We start from the raw sequence: 21,765 nt of genomic DNA, 5'->3' as shown, positions 1-21,765 counted from the left end.
ATCAACTCATCCCTGACCGCTGGCTACGTCCCTTCCGTCTTCAAGAGAGCGAGAGTTGCACCCCTTCTGAAAAAACCTACACTCGATCCCTCCGATGTCAACAACTACAGACCAGTATCCCTTCTTTCTTTTCTCTCCAAAACTCTTGAACGTGCCGTCCTTGGCCAGCTCTCCCGCTATCTCTCTCAGAACGACCTTCTTGATCCAAATCAGTCAGGTTTCAAGACTAGTCCTTCAACTGAGACTGCTCTTCTCTGTATCACTGAGGCGCTCCGCACTGCTAAAGCTAACTCTCTCTCCTCTGCTCTCATCCTTCTAGACCTATCGGCTGCCTTCGATACTGTGAACCATCAGATCCTCCTCTCCACCCTCTCCGAGTTGGGCATCTCCGGCGCGGCCCACGCTTGGATTGCGTCCTACCTGACAGGTCGCTCCTACCAGGTGGCGTGGCGAGAATCTGTCTCCTCACCACGTGCTCTCACCACTGGTGTCCCTCAGGGCTCTGTTCTAGGCCCTCTCCTATTCTCGCTATACACCAAGTCACTTGGCTCTGTCATAACCTCACATGGTCTCTCCTATCATTGCTATGCAGACGACACACAATTAATCTTCTCCTTTCCCCTTCTGATGACCAGGTGGCGACCGCATCTCTGCATGTCTGGCAGACATATCAGTGTGGATGACGGATCACCACCTCAAGCTGAACCTCGGCAAGACGGAGCTGCTCTTCCTCCCGGGGAAGGACTGCCCGTTCCATGATCTCGCCATCACGGTTGACAACTCCATTGTGTCCTCCTCCCAGAGCGCTAAGAACCTTGGCGTGATCCTGGACAACACCCTGTCGTTCTCAACTAACATCAAGGCGGTGGCCCGTTCCTGTAGGTTCATGCTCTACAACATCCGCAGAGTACGACCCTGCCTCACACAGGAAGCGGCGCAGGTCCTAATCCAGGCACTTGTCATCTCCCGTCTGGATTACTGCAACTCGCTGTTGGCTGGGCTCCCTGCCTGTGCCATTAGTTGAAGCTCGCATCCGCTACAAGACCATGGTGCTTGCCTACGGAGCTGTGAGGGGAACGGCACCTCAGTACCTCCAGGCTCTGATCAGGCCCTACACCCAAACAAGGGCACTGCGTTCATCCACCTCTGGCCTGCTCGCCTCCCTACCACTGAGGAAGTACAGTTCCCGCTCAGCCCAGTCAAAACTGTTCGCTGCTCTGGCCCCCCAATGGTGGAACAAACTCCCTCATGACGCCAGGACAGCGGAGTCAATCACCACCTTCCGGAGACACCTGAAACCCCACCTCTTTAAGGAATACCTAGGATAGGATAAAGTAATCCTTCTCACCCCCCTTAAAAGATTTAGATGCACTATTGTAAAGTGGCTGTTCCACTGGATGTCATAAGGTGAATGCACCAATTTGTAAGTCGCTCTGGATAAGAGCGTCTGCTAAATGACTTAAATGTAAATGTAAATGTAGGTAAGCAGGGGTCTGAGTTAGATGAGGTAAGCAGGGGTCAGAGTTAGATGAGGTAAGCAGGGGTCAGAGTTAATATAGGTTAAGCAGGGGTCAGAGTTAGATGAGGTAAGCATGGGTCAGAGTTAATATAGGTTAAGCAGGGGTCAGAGTTAGATGAGGTAAGCAGGGGTCAGAGTTAGATGAGGTAAGCAGGGGTCGGAGTTAGATGAGGTAAGCAGGGGTCAGAGTTAGATGAGGTAAGCAGGGGTCAGAGTTAGATGAGGTAAGCAGGGGTCAGAGTTAGATGAGGTAAGCAGGGGTCAGAGTTAGATGAGGTAAGCAGGGGTCAGAGTTAGATGAGGTAAGCAGGGGTCGGAGTTAGATGAGGTAAGCAGAGGTCAGAGTTAGATGAGGTAAGCAGGGGTCGGAGTTAGATGAGGTAAGCAGGGGTCGGAGTTAGATGAGGTAAGCAGGGGTCTGAGTTAGATGAGGTAAGCAGGGGTCAGAGTTAGATCAGGTAAGCTGGGGTCAGAGTTAGATGAGGTAAGCAGGGGTCTGAGTTAGATGAGGTAAGCAGGGGTCAGAGTTAATATAGGTTAAGCAGGGGTCAGAGTTAGATGAGGTAAGCAGGGGTCGGAGTTAGATGAGGTAAGCAGGGGTCTGAGTTAATATAGGTTAAGCAGGGGTCAGAGTTAGATGAGGTAAGCAGGGGTCAGAGTTAGATGAGGTAAGCAGGGGTCAGAGTTAATATAGGTTAAGCAGGGGTCAGAGTTAATATAGGTTAAGCAGGGGTCAGAGTTAATATAGGTTAAGCAGGGGTCAGAGTTAGAGTAAGCAGGGGTCAGAGTTAGATGAGGTAAGCAGGGGTCAGAGTTAATATAGGTTAAGCAGGGGTCAGAGTTAATATAGGTTAAGCAGGGGTCAGACTTAGATGAGGTAAGCAGGGGTCAGAGTTAGATGGGTTAAGCAGGGGTCAGAGTTAATATAGGTTAAGCAGGGGTCAGAGTTAATATAGGTTAAGCAGGGGTCAGAGTTAATATAGGTTAAGCAGGGGTCAGAGTTAATATAGGTTAAGCAGGGGTCAGAGTTAATATAGGTTAAGCAGGGGTCAGAGTTAATATAGGTTAAGCAGGGGTCAGAGTTAGATGAGGTTAAGCAGGGTTCAGAGTTATGTGATTGATTTTCTGATGACTGTTTGCCTTTTTAGGGAAACCTGCTTGGTATCTGTGGCAACGTGGGAAGTGGGAAGACATCGCTGATATCGAGCATCTTAGAACAGGTTTGCTTCAAAGTGTTTGTTCCCCATTTATCAGTTAAATGTTCAAGTATGCAAACAATACATGCCACATATAATAAATGACTGAAAATGGCCAGACACGGTCAAATGAATGGTCTCATCCAAAGATTCTTCCAAAAAGTGTATGAAGTAATGTTTTGTGTTGCGTGATATGTTCCCCAGATGCACCTGCAGCATGGTTCAGTCACAGCAGACGGACAGTTTGCCTACGTTTCCCAGCAGGCCTGGATCTTCCACGGTACGGTCCAAGACAATATCTTGATGGGGGAACCCTTCAACCAGACCAGGTAATGTTACTGTGGTCTGTTCTCCTTTACTTTACCTGGTCAGGTAATGTTACTGTGGTCTGTTCTCCTTTACTTTACCTGGTCAGGTAATGTTACTGTGGTCTGTTCTCCTTTACTTTACCTGGCCAGGTAATGTTACTGTGGTCTGTTCTCCTTTACTTTACCTGGCCAGGTACTGTTACTGTGGTCTGTTCTCCTTTACTTTACCTGGTCAGGTAATGTTACTGTTACTGTTCTCCTTTACTTTACCTGGTCAGGTAATGTTACTGTTACTGTTCTCCTTTACTTTACCTGGCCAGGTAATGTTACTGTGGTCTGTTCTCCTTTACTTTACCTGGTCAGGTAATGTTACTGTTACTGTTCTCCTTTACTTTACCTGGTCAGGTAATGTTACTGTTACTGTTCTCCTTTACTTTACCTGGTCAGGTAATGTTACTGTTACTGTTCTCCTTTACTTTACCTGGCCAGGTAATGTTACTGTTACTGTTCTCCTTTACTTTACCTGGCCAGGTAATGTTACTGTTACTGTTCTCCTTTACTTTACCTGGTCAGGTAATGTTACTGTTACTGTTCTCCTTTACTTTACCTGGTCAGGTAATGTTACTGTTACTGTTCTCCTTTACTTTACCTGGTCAGGTAATGTTACTGTTACTGTTCTCCTTTACTTTACCTGGTCAGGTAATGTTACTGTTACTGTTCTCCTTTACTTTACCTGGCCAGGTAATGTTACTGTTACTGTTCTCCTTTACTTTACCTGGCCAGGTAATGTTACTGTGGTCTGTTCTCCTTTACTTTACCTGGCCAGGTAATGTTACTGTTACTGTTCTCCTTTACTTTACCTGGTCAGGTAATGTTACTGTTACTGTTCTCCTTTACTTTACCTGGTCAGGTAATGTTACTGTTACTGTTCTCCTTTACTTTACCTGGCCAGGTAATGTTACTGTTACTGTTCTCCTTTACTTTACCTGGCCAGGTAATGTTACTGTGGTCTGTTCTCCTTTACTTTACCTGGCCAGGTAATGTTACATTTACATTTACATTTAAGTCATTACTGTGGTCTGTTCTCCTTTACTTCACCTGGCCAGGTAATGTTACTGTGGTCTGTTCTCCTTTACTTTACCTGGCCAGGTAATGTTGCTGTGGTCTGTTCTCCTTTACCTGCCAGGTAATGTTACTGTGGTCTGTTCTCCTTTACTTTACCTGGCCAGGTAATGTTACTGTGGTCTGTTCTCCTTTACTTTACCTGGCCAGGTAATGTTACTGTGGTCTGTTCTCCTTTACCTGGCCAGGTAATGTTACTGTGGTCTGTTCTCCTTTACCTCACCTGGCCAGGTAATGTTACTGTGGTCTGTTCTCCTTTACTTTACCTGGCCAGGTAATGTTACTGTGGTCTGTTCTCCTTTACCTGGCCAGGTAATGTTACTGTGGTCTGTTCTCCTTTGCTTTACCTGGCCATGTAATGTTACTCTGGTCTGTTGTCCTTTAATTTACCTGCCAGGTAATGTTACTGTGGTCTGTTCTCCTTTACCTGGCCAGGTAATATTACTGTGGTCTGTTCTCCTTTAATTTACCTGGCCAGGTAATGTTACTGTGGTCTGTTCTCCTTTACTTTACCTGGCCAGGTAATGTTACTGTGGTCTGTTCTCCTTTACTTTACCTGGCCAGGTAATGTTACTGTGGTCTGTTCTCCTTTACCTGGCCAGGTAATGTTACTCTGGTCTGTTCTCCTTTACTTTACCTGCTAGGTAGTGTTACTGTGGTCTGTTCTCCTTTACTTTACCTGGCCAGGTAATGTTACAGTGGTCTGTTCTCCTTTAATTTACCTGCCAGGTAATGTTACTGTGGTCTGTTCTCCTTTACCTGGCCAGGTAATGTTACTCTGGTCTGTTGTCCTTTAATTTACCTGCCAGGTAATGTTACTCTGGTCTGTTGTCCTTTAATTTACCTGGCCAGGTAATGTTACTGTGGTCTGTTCTCCTTTACTTTACCTGGCCAGGTAATGTTACTGTGGTCTGTTCTCCTTTACTTTAACTGCCAGGTAATGTTACTGTGGTCTGTTCTCCTTTACCTGGCCAGGTAATGTTACTGTGGTCTGTTCTCCTTTACCTCACCTGGCCAGGTAATGTTACTGTGGTCTGTTCTCCTTTACCTGGCCAGGTAATGTTGGTGGTCTGTTCTCCTTTACTTTACCTGCTTTACCTGCCACAGTGGTCTGTTCTCCTTTAATTTACCTTACTGTGGTCTGTTCTCTTTACCTGGTCTGTTGTCCTTTAATTTACCTGCCAGGTAATGTTACTCTGGTCTGTTCTCCTTTACTTTACCTGGCCAGGTAATGTTACTGTGGTCTGTTCTCCTTTACTTTAACTGCCAGGTAATGTTACTGTGGTCTGTTCTCCTTTACTTTACCTGGCCAGGTAATGTTACTCTGGTCTGTTCTCCTTTGCTTTACCTGGCCATGTTTAGGGTCACCACAACAGTGGTTATGGTAGAGTGGCTGGACCTGTTCTGCTTCAGACTACCACATGACCGTGTGTGTTATGTCATCGGGTGGAAGATTGGCAGAGTTGTTGTCAGGAACAGAGCAGAGGCTAATCAGTAACTGTAGAGGAAGTCTATCCTCAGTTTACCCCATTTAGGCTGATCCCGTCCAGCCTATCACTGGCCAGATAAATCCTGTCTGTGCTCTTTTAGTCCATCTAGTAGATAGTACACTATCCATGACATTTCACCTCAGCAATTCCACAGGACTATCAGCTGTTTTAGTATCTTAACCCATGTGGTTCTCCTGAATGAATCCCTGATAACCATGTTGTTCTCCTGAATGAATCCATGATAACCATGTTGTTCTCCTGAATGAATGAATCCCTGATAACCATGTTGTTCACCTGAATGAATCCCTGATAACCATGTTGTTCTACAGAATGAATCCCTGATAACCATGTTGTTCTACAGAATGAATCCCTGATAACCATGTTGTTCTCCTGAATGAATCCCTGATAACCATGTTGTTCTCCAGAATGAATGAATCCCTGATAACCATGTTGTTCACCTGAATGAATCCCTGATAACCATGTTGTTCTCCAGAATGAATGAATCCCTGATAACCATGTTGTTCACCTGAATGAATCCCTGATAACCATGTTGTTCTACAGAATGAATCCCTGATAACCATGTTGTTCTCCTGAATGAATGAATCCCTGATAACCATGTTGTTCTCCTGAATGAATGAATCCCTGATAACCATGTTGTTCTACAGAATTAATCCCTGATAACCATGTTGTTCTCCAGAATGAATGATAAATGTGGTTCTCCAGAATGAATCCCTGATAACCATGTTGTTCTCCAGAATGAATCCCTGATAACCATGCTGTTCTCCAGAATGAATCCCTGATAACCATGTTGTTCTCCAGAATGAATCCCTGATAACCATGTTGTTCTCCAGAATGAATCCCTGATAACCATGTTGTTCTCCAGAATGAATCCCTGATAACCATGCTGTTCTCCAGAATGAATCCCTGATAACCATGTTGTTCTCCAGAATGAATCCCTGATAACCATGCTGTTCTCCTGAATGAATCACTGATAACCATGTTGTTCTCCTGAATGAATCCCTGATAACCATGTTGTTCTCCAGAATGAATCCCTGATAACCATGTTGTTCTCCAGAATGAATCCCTGATAACCATGTTGTTCTCCTGAATGAATCCCTGATAACCATGTTGTTCTCCTGAATGAATGAATCCCTGATAACCATGTTGTTCTCCTGAATGAATCCCTGATAACCATGTTGTTCTACAGAATGAATCCCTGATAACCATGCTGTTCTCCAGAATGGATCCCTGATAACCATGTTGTTCTCCTGAATGAATGAATCCCTGATAACCATGTTGTTCTCCAGAATGAATCCCTGATAACCATGTTGTTCTCCAGAATGAATCCCTGATAACCATGTTGTTCTCCAGAATGAATCCCTGATAACCATGTTGTTCTCCTGAATGAATCCCTGATAACCATGTTGTTCTCCAGAATGAATGAATCCCTGATAACCATGTTGTTCACCTGAATGAATCCCTGATAACCATGTTGTTCTCCAGAATGAATGAATCCCTGATAACCATGTTGTTCACCTGAATGAATCCCTGATAACCATGTTGTTCTCCAGAATGAATCCCTGATAACCATGTTGTTCTCCTGAATGAATGAATCCCTGATAACCATGTTGTTCTCCTGAATGAATGAATCCCTGATAACCATGTTGTTCTCCTGAATTAATGAATCCCTGATAACCATGTTGTTCTCCAGAATGAATCCCTGATAACCATGTTGTTCTCCAGAATGAATCCCTGATAACCATGTTGTTCTCCAGAATGAATCCCTGATAACCATGTTGTTCTCCAGAATGAATCCCTGATAACCATGTTGTTCTCCTGAATGAATCCCTGATAACCATGTTGTTCTCCTGAATGAATCCCTGATAACCATGTTGTTCTCCTGAATGAATCCCTGATAACCATGTTGTTCTCCAGAATGAATCCCTGATAACCATGTTGTTCTCCAGAATGAATCCCTGATAACCATGTTGTTCTCCTGAATGAATGAATCCCTGATAACCATGTTGTTCTCCTGAATTAATGAATCCCTGATAACCATGTTGTTCTACAGAATGAATCCCTGATAACCATGTTGTTCTCCTGAATGAATCCCTGATAACCATGTTGTTCTCCAGAATGAATGAATCCCTGATAACCATGTTGTTCACCTGAATGAATGAATCCCTGATAACCATGTTGTTCTCCAGAATGAATGAATCCCTGATAACCATGTTGTTCTCCAGAATGAATGAATCCCTGATAACCATGTTGTTCTCCTGAATTAAGTGTCTTAATTATTATTGCACATTTTTGTCTTTCGTAAAGGTATGACAAAGTCATCAGTGCCTGTAGCCTGATACCAGATCTGGCTATTCTTCCCTATGGCGATCAAACTGAGGTAAGGGCTCACATATATCCAGGGTTTGAGTCGTTCATTTGATGCTCGAGCTCAGAATGCCTTTTGACTTTCAAATAACAGGGCCGAACCTGGACGCTACCGACTGGGTTTTCTCTGTAGATAGATGAACAGGGCCCGAACCTGGACGCTACTGACTGGGTTTTCTCTGTAGATAGATGAACAGGGCCCGAACCTGGACGCTACCAACTGGGTTTTCTCTGTAGATAGATGAACAGGGCCCGAACCTGGACGCTACTGACTGGGTTTTCTCTGTAGATAGATGAACAGGGCCCGAACCTGGACGCTACCAACTGGGTTTTCTCTGTAGATAGATGAACAGGGCCCGAACCTGGACGCTACCGACGGGGTTTTCTCTGTAGATAGATGAACAGGGCCCGAACCTGGACGCTACCGACTGGGTTTTCTCTGTAGATAGATGAACAGGGCCCGAACCTGGACGCTACCGACTGGGTTTTCTCTGTAGATAGATGAACAGGGCCCGAACCTGGACGCTACCGACTGGGTTTTCTCTGTAGATAGATGAACAGGGCCCGAACCTGGACGCTACCGACTGGGTTTTCTGTAGATAGATGAACAGGGCCCGAACCTGGACGCTACCGACTGGGTTTTCTCTGTAGATAGATGAACAGGGCCCGAACCTGGACGCTACCGACTGGGTTTTCTCTGTAGATAGATGAACAGGGCCCGAACCTGGACGCTACCGACTGGGTTTTCTCTGTAGATAGATGAACAGGGCCCGAACCTGGACGCTACCGACGGGGTTTCTCTGTAGATAGATGAACAGGGCCCGAACCTGGTCGACGGGGTTTTCTCTGTAGATAGATGAACAGGGCCCGAACCTGGACGCTACCGACTGGGTTTTCTCTGTAGATAGATGAACAGGGCCCGAACCTGGACGCTACCGACTGGGTTTTCTCTGTAGATAGGAGAGCTTGTTTAACTCTATTATATATGAGGTCCTGTAGATAGGTGAGGGATGTCTGAACCTGTTCTGTTCTGACTGGGTTGTATTGCTGGTTCTGTAGATAGATGAGGGATGTCTGAACCTGTTCTGTACTGACTGGGTTGTATTGCTGGTTCTGTAGCTAGGTGTGATGTCTGAACCTGTTCTGTTCTGACTGGGTTGTATTGCTGGTTCTGTAGATAGATGAGGGATGTCTGAACCTGTTCAGTTCTGACTGGGTTGTATTGCTAGTTCTGTAGATAGATGAGGGATGTCTGAACCTGTTCTGTTCTGACTGGGTTGTATTGCTGGTTCTGTAGATAGGTGAGCGAGGCCTGAACCTGTCTGGGGGTCAGAAGCAGAGGATCAGTCTGGCCAGAGCAGTCTACTCCAACAAAGACATCATCCTGCTGGACGACCCTCTGTCTGCGGTGGACGCCCACGTAGGGAAACACATCTTTGAGGAGTGTATCAAGAAGACCCTGAAGGGGAAGAGTATCATCCTGGTCACCCATCAACTACAGGTAGGGAGTCACTGCTGGTTACGAGCTTACAGTTACGTTTCCCTTGATTATCTCACTCGTTTCGGAATGTGCAGTTTTTAATTGCGTCTTTGTCTTTATATAATTTAAAGACCTTGTAGCCATGTCACTCTTGGGTGTATTCATGGTGTGTTCAGGACCTAGGGTTGCAAAAACTTCTCCCAGAGTTCACAGGTTTTTTTTCAGAGTTTCTGTTCTGGAAGGATTCTCGGTGGAAATATAGGAGGGAATCTTTCACCTGGGAATCCTTCGACCAGGATTTATGGAAAAAACAGGAGGAATAAAAGAATATCCAGAGTTTTGCAACCCCGCCAGAAACTCCCTAACAACAGGGTAGAGAACCAATCCAATCCAATGTATTGGTCACATGCTTCGTAAAACAACAGGGTAGAGAACCAATCCAATCCAATGTATTGGTCACATGCTTCGTAAAACAACAGGTGTAGACTAACAGTGAAATGCTGACTTCCCAACAATTCAGAGAACATTTTTAGAAAATTATAGAAGATAGTGACACAAGGAATAAATCCACAATGAATAACGATAACATGGTTATATACACTGGCTACCAGTACTGAGTCAATGTGCAGGGGTACGAGGTTATAACATGGCTGTATACACTGGGTACCAGTACTGAGTCGATGTGCAGGGGTACGAGGTAATAACATGGCTGTATACACTGGGTACCAGTACTGAGTCAATGTACAGGGGTACGAGGTAATAACATGGCTGTATACACTGGCTACCAGTACTGAGTCAATGTGCAGGGGTATGAGGTAATAACATGGCTGTATAATGTACAGGGGTACGAGGTAATAACATGGCTGTATACACTGGGTACCAGTACTGAGTCGATGTGCAGGGGTACGAGGTAATAACATGGCTGTATACACTGGGTACCAGTACTGAGTCAATGTACAGGGGTATGAGGTAATAACATGGCTGTATAATGTACAGGGGTACGAGGTAATAACATGGCTGTATACACTGGCTACCAGTACTGAGTCAATGTGCAGGGGTACGAGGTAATAACATGGCTGTATAATGTACAGGGGTACGAGGTAATAACATGGCTGTATACACTGGGTACCAGTACTGAGTCGATGTGCAGGGGTACGAGGTAATAACATGGCTGTATACACTGGGTACCAGTACTGAGTCAATGTGCAAGGTTACGAGGTAATAACATGGCTGTATACAGGAAGTACCAGTATTGAGTCAATGTGCAGGGGTACGAGGTAATAACATGGCCATATACAGGAAGTACCAGTACTGAGTCAATGTATAGTGGTACGAGGTAATAACATGGTTATATACAGGAAGTACCAGTACTGAGTCAATGTGTAGTGGTACGAGGTAATAACATGGCTATATACAGGAAGTACCAGTACTGAGTCAATGTGTAGTGGTACGAGGTAGTTGAGGTAGATATGTACATATAGGGATAAAGTGACTAAGCAACAGGATAGATAATAAACAGTAGCAGCAGTGTATGTGATGAGACAAGAGTTTGTGCAAAATGGGTCAATGCAGATAGTCCGGGTGCATACAGTATTTGGTTAACTTGACGTTAACTTGAAATATTAATACATTGAGCTTGTTTGTTACTGGCCTACACACAATATCCCATAATATCAAAGTAGAATTATGTTAAGTAGAATTATGTATATTAAATATTTATTTTACTAATTAATTATAAATTAAAATCTGTAATGTCTTGAGTCAATAAGTATTCTGTCACGCCCTGGTCTTAGTATTTTGTGTTTATATATTTATTTGGTCAGGCCAGGGTGTGACATGGGTTTATTTTGTGTTGTGTTTTCGTATTGGGGTTTTAGTAGGCATTGGGATTGCGGATGAGTAGGGGTGTCTAGCATAGGCTATGGCTGCCTGAGGCGGTTCTCAATCAGAGTCAGGTGATTCTCGTTGTCTCTGATTGGGAACCATATTTAGGTAGCAAGGGGTTTCACTGTGTTTTGTGGGTGAATGTTCCTGTCTCAGTGTGTTTTGTATTTCACCAGATAGGCTGTATAGGTTTTCACGTTTCCGTTTCTTGTTTTTTTGTATCGTTCGTGTTTTTCCTTATTAAATATGTATCGAACTAACCACGCTGCATTTTGGTCCGACTCTCCTTCGACGGAAGATATTCAACCCCTTTGTTATGGCCTAAATAAATTCAGGAGTACAAAATGTACTTAACAAATCACATAATAAATTGCATATGTGTTCAAAATGACTCGTCTCCGTACCCCGACACATACAATTATCCGTCAGGTCCCTCAGTAGTGAATTTCAAACATAGATTCAACCACAAAGAACAGGTAGTTTTTCCAAGGCCTCACCTATTGGTAAAAAATAAAGAAAAAAAGCTAGACATTGAATTTCCCTTTGAGGAAGTTATTAATTACACTTTGGATGGTGTATCAATACACCCAGTCACTATTTTTTTTATTTTTTTACCTTTATTTAACCAGGCAAGTCAGTTAAGAACACATTCTTATTTTCAATGACGGCCTGGGAACAGTGGGTTAACTGCCTGTTCAGGGGCAGAACAACAGATTTGTACCTTGTCAGCTCGGGGGTTTGAACTCACAACCTTCCGGTTACTAGTCCAACGCTCTAACCACTAGGCTACGCTGCCGCCCATGAAGATACAGGCATAACTCAGTTGCCGGAGAGGAAGGAAACCGCTCAGTGAAGCCAATGGGGACTTTAAAACAGTTACAGAGTTTAATGGCTGTGATAGGAGAGAACTGAGGATGGATCAACAACATTGTAGTTAATCCACAATACTAACCTAAATGACAGAGTGAAAAGAAGGACGCCTGTACAGAGTAAAATATATTCCAAAACATGCATCCTGTTTGCAACAGGACACTAAACTAATACTGCAAAATGATGTGGCAAAGTAATTCTCTTTTTTTCCTGGATACAACGTTTTATGTTTGTGGAAAATCCAGTCTAGAATGTCTGTAGCATTAAGATTTCCCTTCACTGGAACTAAGGGGCTCAAAATCAATCGGCTGCTCAGCCACGGAAACCCATTTCATGAAGCTCCTGATGAACAGTTCTTGTGTTGACGTTGCTTCCAGAGGCAGTTTGGAACTCGGTAGTGAGTGTTGCAACCGAGGACAGACGATTTTTACGCGCTACGCACTTCAGCACTAGGTGGTCTCGTTCTGTGAGCTTGTGTGGCCTAGCACTTTGCGGTCGAGCCGTTGTTGCTCCTACACGTTTCAACCTCACAATAACAGCACTTACCTGTTGGCCGGGGCAGCCTTAGCAGGGCAAAAACTTGAAGAACTGACTTGTTGGACAGGTGGCATCCTATGACTGTGCCACGTTGAAAGTCACTGAGCTCCTCAGTAAGGCTATTTTACTGCCATTGTTTGTCTATGGAGATTGCATGGCTGTGTGCTCGATGTTGTACACCTCTCAGCTGAAATAGCTGAATCCACTTATTTGAAGGTATAACTGTTTATTTTGTCAGTCCTTTCCCTTTATCTGTCTGTGGTTCAGAGGTATTTTAGTTTGATTCAGTTGATTCAGTTGTAAGTTTGATTCCCTTTTGAGTCACATAAGGGTTATAAAAGGGTTTTTATTTTATCCAAAGTATGCTAACAGAAAGAGGAACCCGACAGGGATATCCTCTCTCCCCTCCTCAAGTTATTAACGTTACTATTCCCCTCTCTTGCTCTCTCTCTCTCTCTCTCTCTCTCTCTGTCTCTCTCTCTCTCTCTCTCTCTGTCTCTCTCTCTCTTTATCTCTCTCTGTCTCTGTCTCTGTCTCTCTCTCTCTCTCTCTCTCTCTCTCTCTCTCTCTCTCTCTCTCTCTCTCTCTCTCCTTCCTCTCTCTCTCTCTCTCTCTGTCTCTCTCTCTCTGTCTCTCTCTCTCTCTCTGTCTCTCTCTCTCTCTCTCTCTCTCTCTCTCTCTGTCTCTCTCTCTCTCTCTCTCTCTCTGTCTCTCTCTCTCTCTCTCTCTCCCTGTCTCTCTTTCTCTCTCCTTCCCTCTCTCTCTCCCCCTCTCTCTCCCCCTCTCTCTCTCTGTCTCTCTTCCTCTCTCTCTCTCTCTCTCTCTTCCTCCCCCTCTCCCCCTCTCCCTGTCTCTCTTCCTCTCTCTCTCTCTCTCTCTCCTTCCCTCTCTCTCTCCCTTCCCCCTCTCTCTCTTCCTCCCCCTCTCTCTCTCTCCCTCCCTCTCTCTCTATCTGTCTTTGTGTGTATCAGTATCTGGAGTTCTGTGATGAGATACTGGTGTTGGAGAGTGGGAAGATAAAGGAGGCAGGGACACACAAAGCTCTGATGAAAGCTAAAGGCCGATACGCACAGATGATCAACAACTTCCAGATGGAGCATTCACAGGTAAGATCTCCCGTTATCCATCTGGTTTCAGAGCCAATAGATACAGGTAAGATCTCCGGTTATCCATCTCTACCTCTGGTTTCAGAGCCAATAGATACAGGTAAGATCTCCCGTTATCCATCTCTACCTCTGGTTTCAGAGCCAATAGATACAGGTAAGATCTCCCGTTATCCATCTCTCTAGCCCTCTGGTTTCAGAGCCAATAGATACAGGTAAGATCTCCCGTTATCCATCTCTACCTCTGGTTTCAGAGCCAATAGATACAGGTAAGATCTCCCGTTATCCATCTCTACATCTGGTTTCAGAGCCAATAGATACAGGTAAGATCTCCGTTATCATCTCTATCTGGTTTCAGAGCCAATAGATACAGGTAAGATCTCCCGTTATCCATCTGGTTTCAGAGCCAATAGATACAGGTAAGATCTCCCCGTTATCCACATCTGGTTTCAGAGATACAGGTAAGATCTCCCGTTATCCATCTGGTTTCAGAGCCATAGATACAGGTAAGATCTCCCGTTATCCATCTGGTTTCAGAGCCAATAGATACAGGTAAGATCTCCCGTTATCCATCTCTACCTCTGGTTTCAGAGCCAATAGATACAGGTAAGATCTCCCGTTATCCATCTGGTTTTAGAGCCAATCCAGGTAAGATCTCCCGTTATCCATCTGGTTTCAGAGCCAATAGATACAGGTAAGATCTCCGGTTATCCATCTCTACCTCTGGTTTCAGAGCCAATAGATACAGGTAAGATCTCCCGTTATCCATCTGGTTTCAGAGCCAATAGATACAGGTAAGATCTCCCGTTATCCATCTCTACCTCTGGTTTCAGAGCCAATAGATACAGGTAAGATCTCCCGTTATCCATCTCTACCTCTGGTTTCAGAGCCAATAGATACAGGTAAGATCTCCCGCTATCCATCTGGTTTCAGAGCCAATAGATACAGGTAAGATCTCCGGTTATCCATCTCTACCTCTGGTTTCAGAGCCAATAGATACAGGTAAGATCTCCCGTTATCCATCTCTACCTCTGGTTTCAGAGCCAATAGATACAGGTAAGATCTCCGGTTATCCATCTCTACCTCTGGTTTCAGAGCCAATAGATACAGGTAAGATCTCCCGTTATCCATCTGTTTTCAGAGCCAATAGATACAGGTAAGATCTCCCGTTATCCATCTGGTTTCAGAGCCAATAGATACAGGTAAGATCTCCCGTTATCCATCTCTACCTCTGGTTTCAGAGCCAATAGATACAGGTAAGATCTCCCGTTATCCATCTGGTTTCAGAGCCAATAGATACAGGTAAGATCTCCCGTTATCCATCTCTACCTCTGGTTTCAGAGCCAATAGATACAGGTAAGATCTCCCGTTATCCATCTGGTTTCAGAGCCAATAGATACAGGTAAGATCTCCCGTTATCCATCTGGTTTCAGAGCCAATAGATACAGGTAAGATCTCCCGTTATCCATCTCTACCTCTGGTTTCAGAGCCAATAGATACAGGTAAGATCTCCCATTATCCATCTGGTTTCAGAGCCAATAGATACAGGTAAGATCTCCCATTATCCATTTGGTTTCAGAGCCAATAGATACAGGTAAGATCTCCTGTTATCCATCTCTACCTCTGGTTTCAGAGCCAATAGATACAGGTAAGTTCTCCCGTTATCCATCTGGTTCCAGAGCCAATAGATACAGGTAAGATCTCCCGTTATCTATCTCTACCTATGGTTTCAGAGCCAATAGATACAGGTAAGATCTCCTGTTATCCATCTCTACCTCTGGTTTCAGAGCCAATAGATACAGGTAAGATCTCCCGTTATCCATCTGGTTTCAGAGCCAATAGATACAGGTAAGATCTCCCGTTATCCATCTCTATCTGGTTTCAGAGCCAATAGATACAGGTAAGATCTCCCGTTATCCATCTCTACCTCTGGTTTCAGAGCCAATAGATACAGGTAAGATCTCCCGTTATCCATCTCTACCTCTGGTTTCAGAGCCAATAGATACAGGTAAGATCTCCCGTTATCCATCTGGTTTCAGAGCCAATAGATACAGGTAAGATCTCCCGTTATCCATCTGGTTTCAGAGCCAATAGATACAGGTAAGATCTCCCGTTATCCATCTGGTTTCAGAGCCAATAGATACAGGTAAGATCTCCCGTTATCCATCTGGTTTCAGAGCCAATAGATACAGGTAAGATCTCCCGTTATCCATCTCTACCTCTGGTTTCAGAGCCAATAGATACAGGTAAGATCTCCCGTTATCCATCTCTACCTCTGGTTTCAGAGCCAATAGATACAGGTAAGATCTCCCGTTATCCATCTGGTTTCAGAGCCAATAGATACAGGTAAGATCTCCCGTTATCCATCTCTACCTCTGGTTTCAAAGCCAATAGATACAGGTAAGATCTCCCGTTATCCATCTGGTTTCAGAGCCAATAGATACAGGTAAGATCTCCCGTTATCCATCTGGTTTCAGAGCCAATAGATACAGGTAAGATCTCCCGTTATCCATCTGGTTTCAGAGCCAATAGATACAGGTAAGATCTCCCTATCCATCTGGTTTCAGAGCCAATAGATACAGGTAAGATCTCCGGTTATCCATCTCTACCTCTGGTTTCAGAGCCAATAGATACAGGTAAGATCTCCCGTTATCCATCTCTACCTCTGGTTTCAGAGCCAATAGATACAGGTAAGATCTCCCGTTATCCATCTCTACCTCTGGTTTCAGAGCCAATAGATACAGGTAAGATCTCCCGTTATCCATCTGGTTTCAGAGCCAATAGATACAGGTAAGATCTCCCGTTATCCATCTCTACCTCTGGTTTCAGAGCCAATAGACACAGGTAAGATCTCCCGTTATCCATCTGGTTTCAGAGCCAATAGATACAGGTAAGATCTCCCGTTATCCATCTGGTTTCAGAGCCAATAGATACAGGTAAGATCTCCCGTTATCCATCTCTACCTCTGGTTTCAGAGCCAATAGATACAGGTAAGATCTCCCGTTATCCATCTGGTTTCAGAGCCAATAGATACAGGTAAGATCTCCCGTTATCCATCTCTACCTCTGGTTTCAGAGCCAATAGATACAGGTAAGATCTCCCGTTATCCATCTCTACCTCTGGTTTCAGAGCCAATAGATACAGGTAAGATCTCCCGTTATCCATCTCTACCTCTGGTTTCAGAGCCAATAGATACAGGTAAGATCTCCCGTTATCCATCTGGTTTCAGAGCCAATAGATACAGGTAAGATCTCCCGTTATCCATCTCTACCTCTGGTTTCAGAGCCAATAGATACAGGTAAGATCTCCCGTTATCCACTCTACCTCTGGTTTCAGAGCCAATAGATACAGGTAAGATCTCCCGTTATCCATCTCATCTGGTTTCAGAGCCAATAGATACAGGTAAGATCTCCGTTATCCATCTGGTTTCAGAGCCAATAGATACAGGTAAGATCTCCCGTATATCCATCTGGTTTCAGAGCCAATAGATACAGGTAAGATCTCCCGTTTATCCATCTGGTTTCAGAGCCAATAGATACAGGTAAGATCTCCCGTTATCCATCTGGTTTCAGAGCCAATAGATACAGGTAAGATCTCCCGTTATCCATCTCTACCTCTGGTTTCAGAGCCAATAGATACAGGTAAGATCTCCCATTATCCATCTGGTTTCAGAGCCAATAGATACAGGTAAGATCTCCCGTTATCCATCTGGTTTCAGAGCCAATAGATACAGGTAAGATCTCCCGTTATATCCATCTGGTTTCAGAGCCAATAGATACAGGTAAGATCTCCCGTTATCCATCTGGTTTCAGAGCCAATAGATACAGGTAAGATCTCCCGTTATCCATCTGGTTTCAGAGCCAATAGATACAGGTAAGATCTCCCGTTATCCATCTGGTTTCAGAGCCAATAGATACAGGTAAGATCTCCCGTTATCCATCTGGTTTCAGAGCCAATAGATACAGGTAAGATCTCCCGTTATCCATCTGGTTTCAGAGCCAATAGATACAGGTAAGATCTCCGTTATCCATCTGGTTTCAGAGCCAATAGACACAGGTAAGATCTCCCGTTATCCATCTGGTTTCAGAGCCAATAGATACAGGTAAGATCTCCCCGTTATTCATCTCTACCTCTGGTTTTCCCAGTCTAGATATCATGTTTTAGTCTAGTTTATTAGGATCAGTCCACCTGAAGGAGACTATGCCCAGTCTAGATATCCATCTAGTTTATTAGGATCAGTCCACCTGAAGGAGACTATTCCCAGTCTAGATATCATGTTTTAGTCTAGTTTATTAGGATCGGTCCTCCTGAAGGAGACTATGCCCAGTCTAGATATCATGTATCATGTTTTAGTCTAGTTTATTAGGATCAGTCCACCTGAAGGAGACTATGCCCAGTCTAGATATCGTGTTTTAGTCTAGTTTATTAGGATCAGTTCCTGAAGGAGACTATGCCCAGTCTAGATATCATGTTTTAGTCTAGTTTATTAGGATCAGTCCTCCTGAAGGAGACTATGCCCAGTCTACCATCTGATATCATGTTTTAGTCTAGTTTATTAGATCAGTCCTCCTGAAGTAGACTATGCCCAGTCTAGATATCATGTTTTAGTCTAGTTTATTAGGATCGGTCCTCCTGAAGGAGACTATGCCCAGTCTAGATATCATGTTTTAGTGTAGTTTAAGGATCGGTCCTCCTGAAGGAGACTATGCCCAGTCTAGATATCTCCACCTGAAGGAGACTATGCCCAGTCTAGATATCATGTTTTAGTCTAGTTTATTAGGAGTCCACCTGAAGGAGACTATGCCCAGTCTAGATATCATGTTTTAGTCTAGTTTATTAGGATCTGGTTTGAAGGAGACTATGCCCAGTCTAGATATCATGTTTTAGTCTAGTTTATTAGGATCAGTCCTCCTGAAGGAGACTATGCCCAGTCTAGATATCATGTTTTAGTCTAGTTTATTAGGATCGGTCCTCCTGAAGGAGACTATGCCCAGTCTAGATATCATGTTTTAGTCTAGTTTATTAGGATCAGTCCTCCTGAAGGAGACTATGCCCAGTCTAGATATCATGTTTTAGTCTAGTTTATTAGGATCGGTCCTCCTGAAGGAGACTATGCCCAGTCTAGATATCATGTTTTAGTCTAGTTTATTAGGATCAGTCCACCTGAAGGAGACTATGTCCAGTCTAGATATCATGTTTTTAGTCTAGTTTATTAGGATCAGTCCTCCTGAAGGAGACTATGTCCAGTCTAGATATCATGTATCATGTTTTAGTCTAGTTTATTAGGATCAGTCCACCTGAAGGAGACTATGTCCAGTCTAGATATCATGTTTTAGTCTAGTTTATTAGGATCAGTCCACCTGAAGGAGACTATGTCCAGTCTAGATATCATGTTTTAGTCTAGTTTATTAGGATCAGTCCACCTGAAGGAGACTATGTCCAGTCTAGATATCTCATGTTTTAGTCTAGTTTATTAGGATCAGTCCACCTGAAGGAGACTATGTCCAGTCTAGATATCATGTTTCATGTTTTAGTCTAGTTTATTAGGATCAGTCCACCTGAAGGAGACTATGTCCAGTCTAGATATCATGTTTTAGTCTAGTTTATTAGGATCAGTCCTCCTGAAGGAGACTATGCCCAGTCTAGATATCATGTTTCATGTTTTAGTCTAGTTTATTAGGATCAGTCCTCCTGAAGGAGACTAGTCCAATAGATATCATGTTTTGTTTTAGTCTAGTTTATTAGGATCAGTCCTCCTGAAGGAGACTATGCCCAGTCTAGATATCATGTATCATGTTTTAGTCTAGTTTATTAGGATCAGTCCTCCTGAAGGAGACTACCCAGTCTAGATATCATGTTTTAGTCTAGTTTATTAGGATCAGTCCTCCTGGTCAGGAGACTACAGTCCTCCTAAGATCCCTAGATATCATGTTTTAGTCTAGTTTATTAGGATCGGTCCTCCTGAAGGAGACTATGTCCAGTCTAGATATCATGTTTTAGTCTAGTTTATTAGGATCAGTCCACCTGAAGGAGACTATACCCAGTCTAGATATCATGTTTTAGTCATCAGTCCTTTACCCAGTCTAGATATCATGTTTTAGTCTAGTTTATTAGGATCAGTCCTCCTGAAGGAGACTATGTCCAGTCTAGATATCATGTTTTAGTTTAGTTTATTAGGATCAGTCCACCTGAAGGAGACTATGTCCAGTCTAGATATCATGTTTCATGTTTTAGTCTAGTTTATTAGGATCGGTCCTCCTGAAGGAGACTATGTCCAGTCTAGATATCATGTTTTAGTCTAGTTTATTAGGATCAGTCCTCCTGAAGGAGACTATGTCCAGTCTAGATATCATGTTTCATGTTTTAGTCTAGTTTATTAGGATCAGTCCACCTGAAGGAGACTATGTCCAGTCTAGATATCATGTTTCATGTTTTAGTCTAGTTTATTAGGATCGGTCCTCCTGAAGGAGACTATGTCCAGTCTAGATATCATGTTTTAGTCTAGTTTATTAGGATCAGTCCTCCTGAAGGAGACTATACCCAGTCTAGATATCATGTATCATGTTTTAGTCTAGTTTATTAGGATCAGTCCACCTGAAGGAGACTATGCCCAGACTAGATATCATGTTTCATGTTTTAGTCTAGTTTATTAGGATCAGTCCTCCTGAAGGAGACTATGTCCAGTCTAGATATCATGTTTTAGTCTAGTTTATTAGGATCAGTCCTCCTGGAGGAGACTATGCCCAGTCTAGATATCATGTTTTAGTCTAGTTTATTAGGATCGGTCCTCCTGAAGGAGACTATGTCCAGTCTAGATATCATGTATCATGTTTTAGTCTAGTTTATTAGGATCAGTCCTCCTGAAGGAGACTATCCAGTCTAGATATCATGTTTTAGTCTAGTTTATTAGGATCAGTCCTCCTGAAGGAGACTATGTCCAGTCTAGATATCATGTTTTAGTTTAGTTTATTAGGATCAGTCCACCTGAAGGAGACTATAACCAGTCTAGATATCATGTATCATGTTTTAGTCTAGTTTATTAGGATCAGTCCTCCTGAAGGAGACTATGCCCAGTCTAGATATCATGTTTTAGTCTAGTTTATTAGGATCAGTCCACCTGAAGGAGACTATGTCCAGTCTAGATATCATGTTTCATGTTTTAGTCTAGTTTATTAGGATCAGTCCACCTGAAGGAGACTATGCCCAGTCTAGATATCATATCATGTTTTAGTCTAGTTTATTAGGATCAGTCCATCCAGAGGAGACTATGCCCAGTCTAGATATCATGTTTTAGTCTAGTTTATTAGGATCGGTCCTCCTGAAGGAGACTATGCCCAGTCTAGATATCATGTTTTAGTCTAGTTTATTAGGATCAGTCCACCTGGAGGAGACTATACCCAGTCTAGATATCATGTTTCATGTTTTAGTCTAGTTTATTAGGATCAGTCCTCCTGAAGGAGACTATGCCCAGTCTAGATATCATGTATCATGTTTTAGTCTAGTTTATTAGGATCAGTCCTCCTGAAGGAGACTATGCCCAGTCTAGATATCATGTTTTAGTCTAGTTTATTAGGATCAGTCCTCCTGAAGGAGACTATGTCCAGTCTAGATATCATGTTTTAGTCTAGTTTATTAGGATCGGTCCTCCTGAAGGAGACTATGCCCAGTCTAGATATCATGTTTTAGTCTAGTTTATTAGGATCGGTCCCCCTGAAGGAGACTATGTCCAGTCTAGATATCATGTTTTAGTCTAGTTTATTAGGATCGGTCCTCCTGAAGGAGACTATGCCCAGTCTAGATATCATGTTTTAGTCTAGTTTATTAGGATCAGTCCACCTGAAGGAGACTATACCCAGTCTAGATATCATGTT

The 21,765-nt window shown here is 43.5% G+C and overlaps 1 protein-coding gene across 1 annotated transcript in view; it reads left to right on the top strand.

Annotated features, from left to right (window-relative positions):
- The window catches only part of LOC115128056 (ATP-binding cassette sub-family C member 12-like), a 78,965-nt gene that overhangs the window by 43,040 nt on the left and 14,160 nt on the right, over nt 1-21,765 (top strand). The window contains exons 11-15 of the mRNA XM_065016613.1: nt 2,668-2,739; nt 2,920-3,044; nt 7,961-8,033; nt 9,318-9,521; nt 13,763-13,897. Of these exons, the coding sequence (XP_064872685.1) occupies nt 2,668-2,739; nt 2,920-3,044; nt 7,961-8,033; nt 9,318-9,521; nt 13,763-13,897 (609 nt within the window). The remainder of the gene's footprint in view (nt 1-2,667; nt 2,740-2,919; nt 3,045-7,960; nt 8,034-9,317; nt 9,522-13,762; nt 13,898-21,765) is intronic.

This window comes from Oncorhynchus nerka, unplaced genomic scaffold (assembly GCF_034236695.1).
Source record: "Oncorhynchus nerka isolate Pitt River unplaced genomic scaffold, Oner_Uvic_2.0 unplaced_scaffold_947, whole genome shotgun sequence".
NCBI classification, from domain to species: Eukaryota; Metazoa; Chordata; class Actinopteri; order Salmoniformes; family Salmonidae; genus Oncorhynchus; species Oncorhynchus nerka.
The sequence above is the reverse complement of the archived record's forward strand: the minus strand, read 5'-3'. Positions and strand labels throughout refer to the sequence as shown.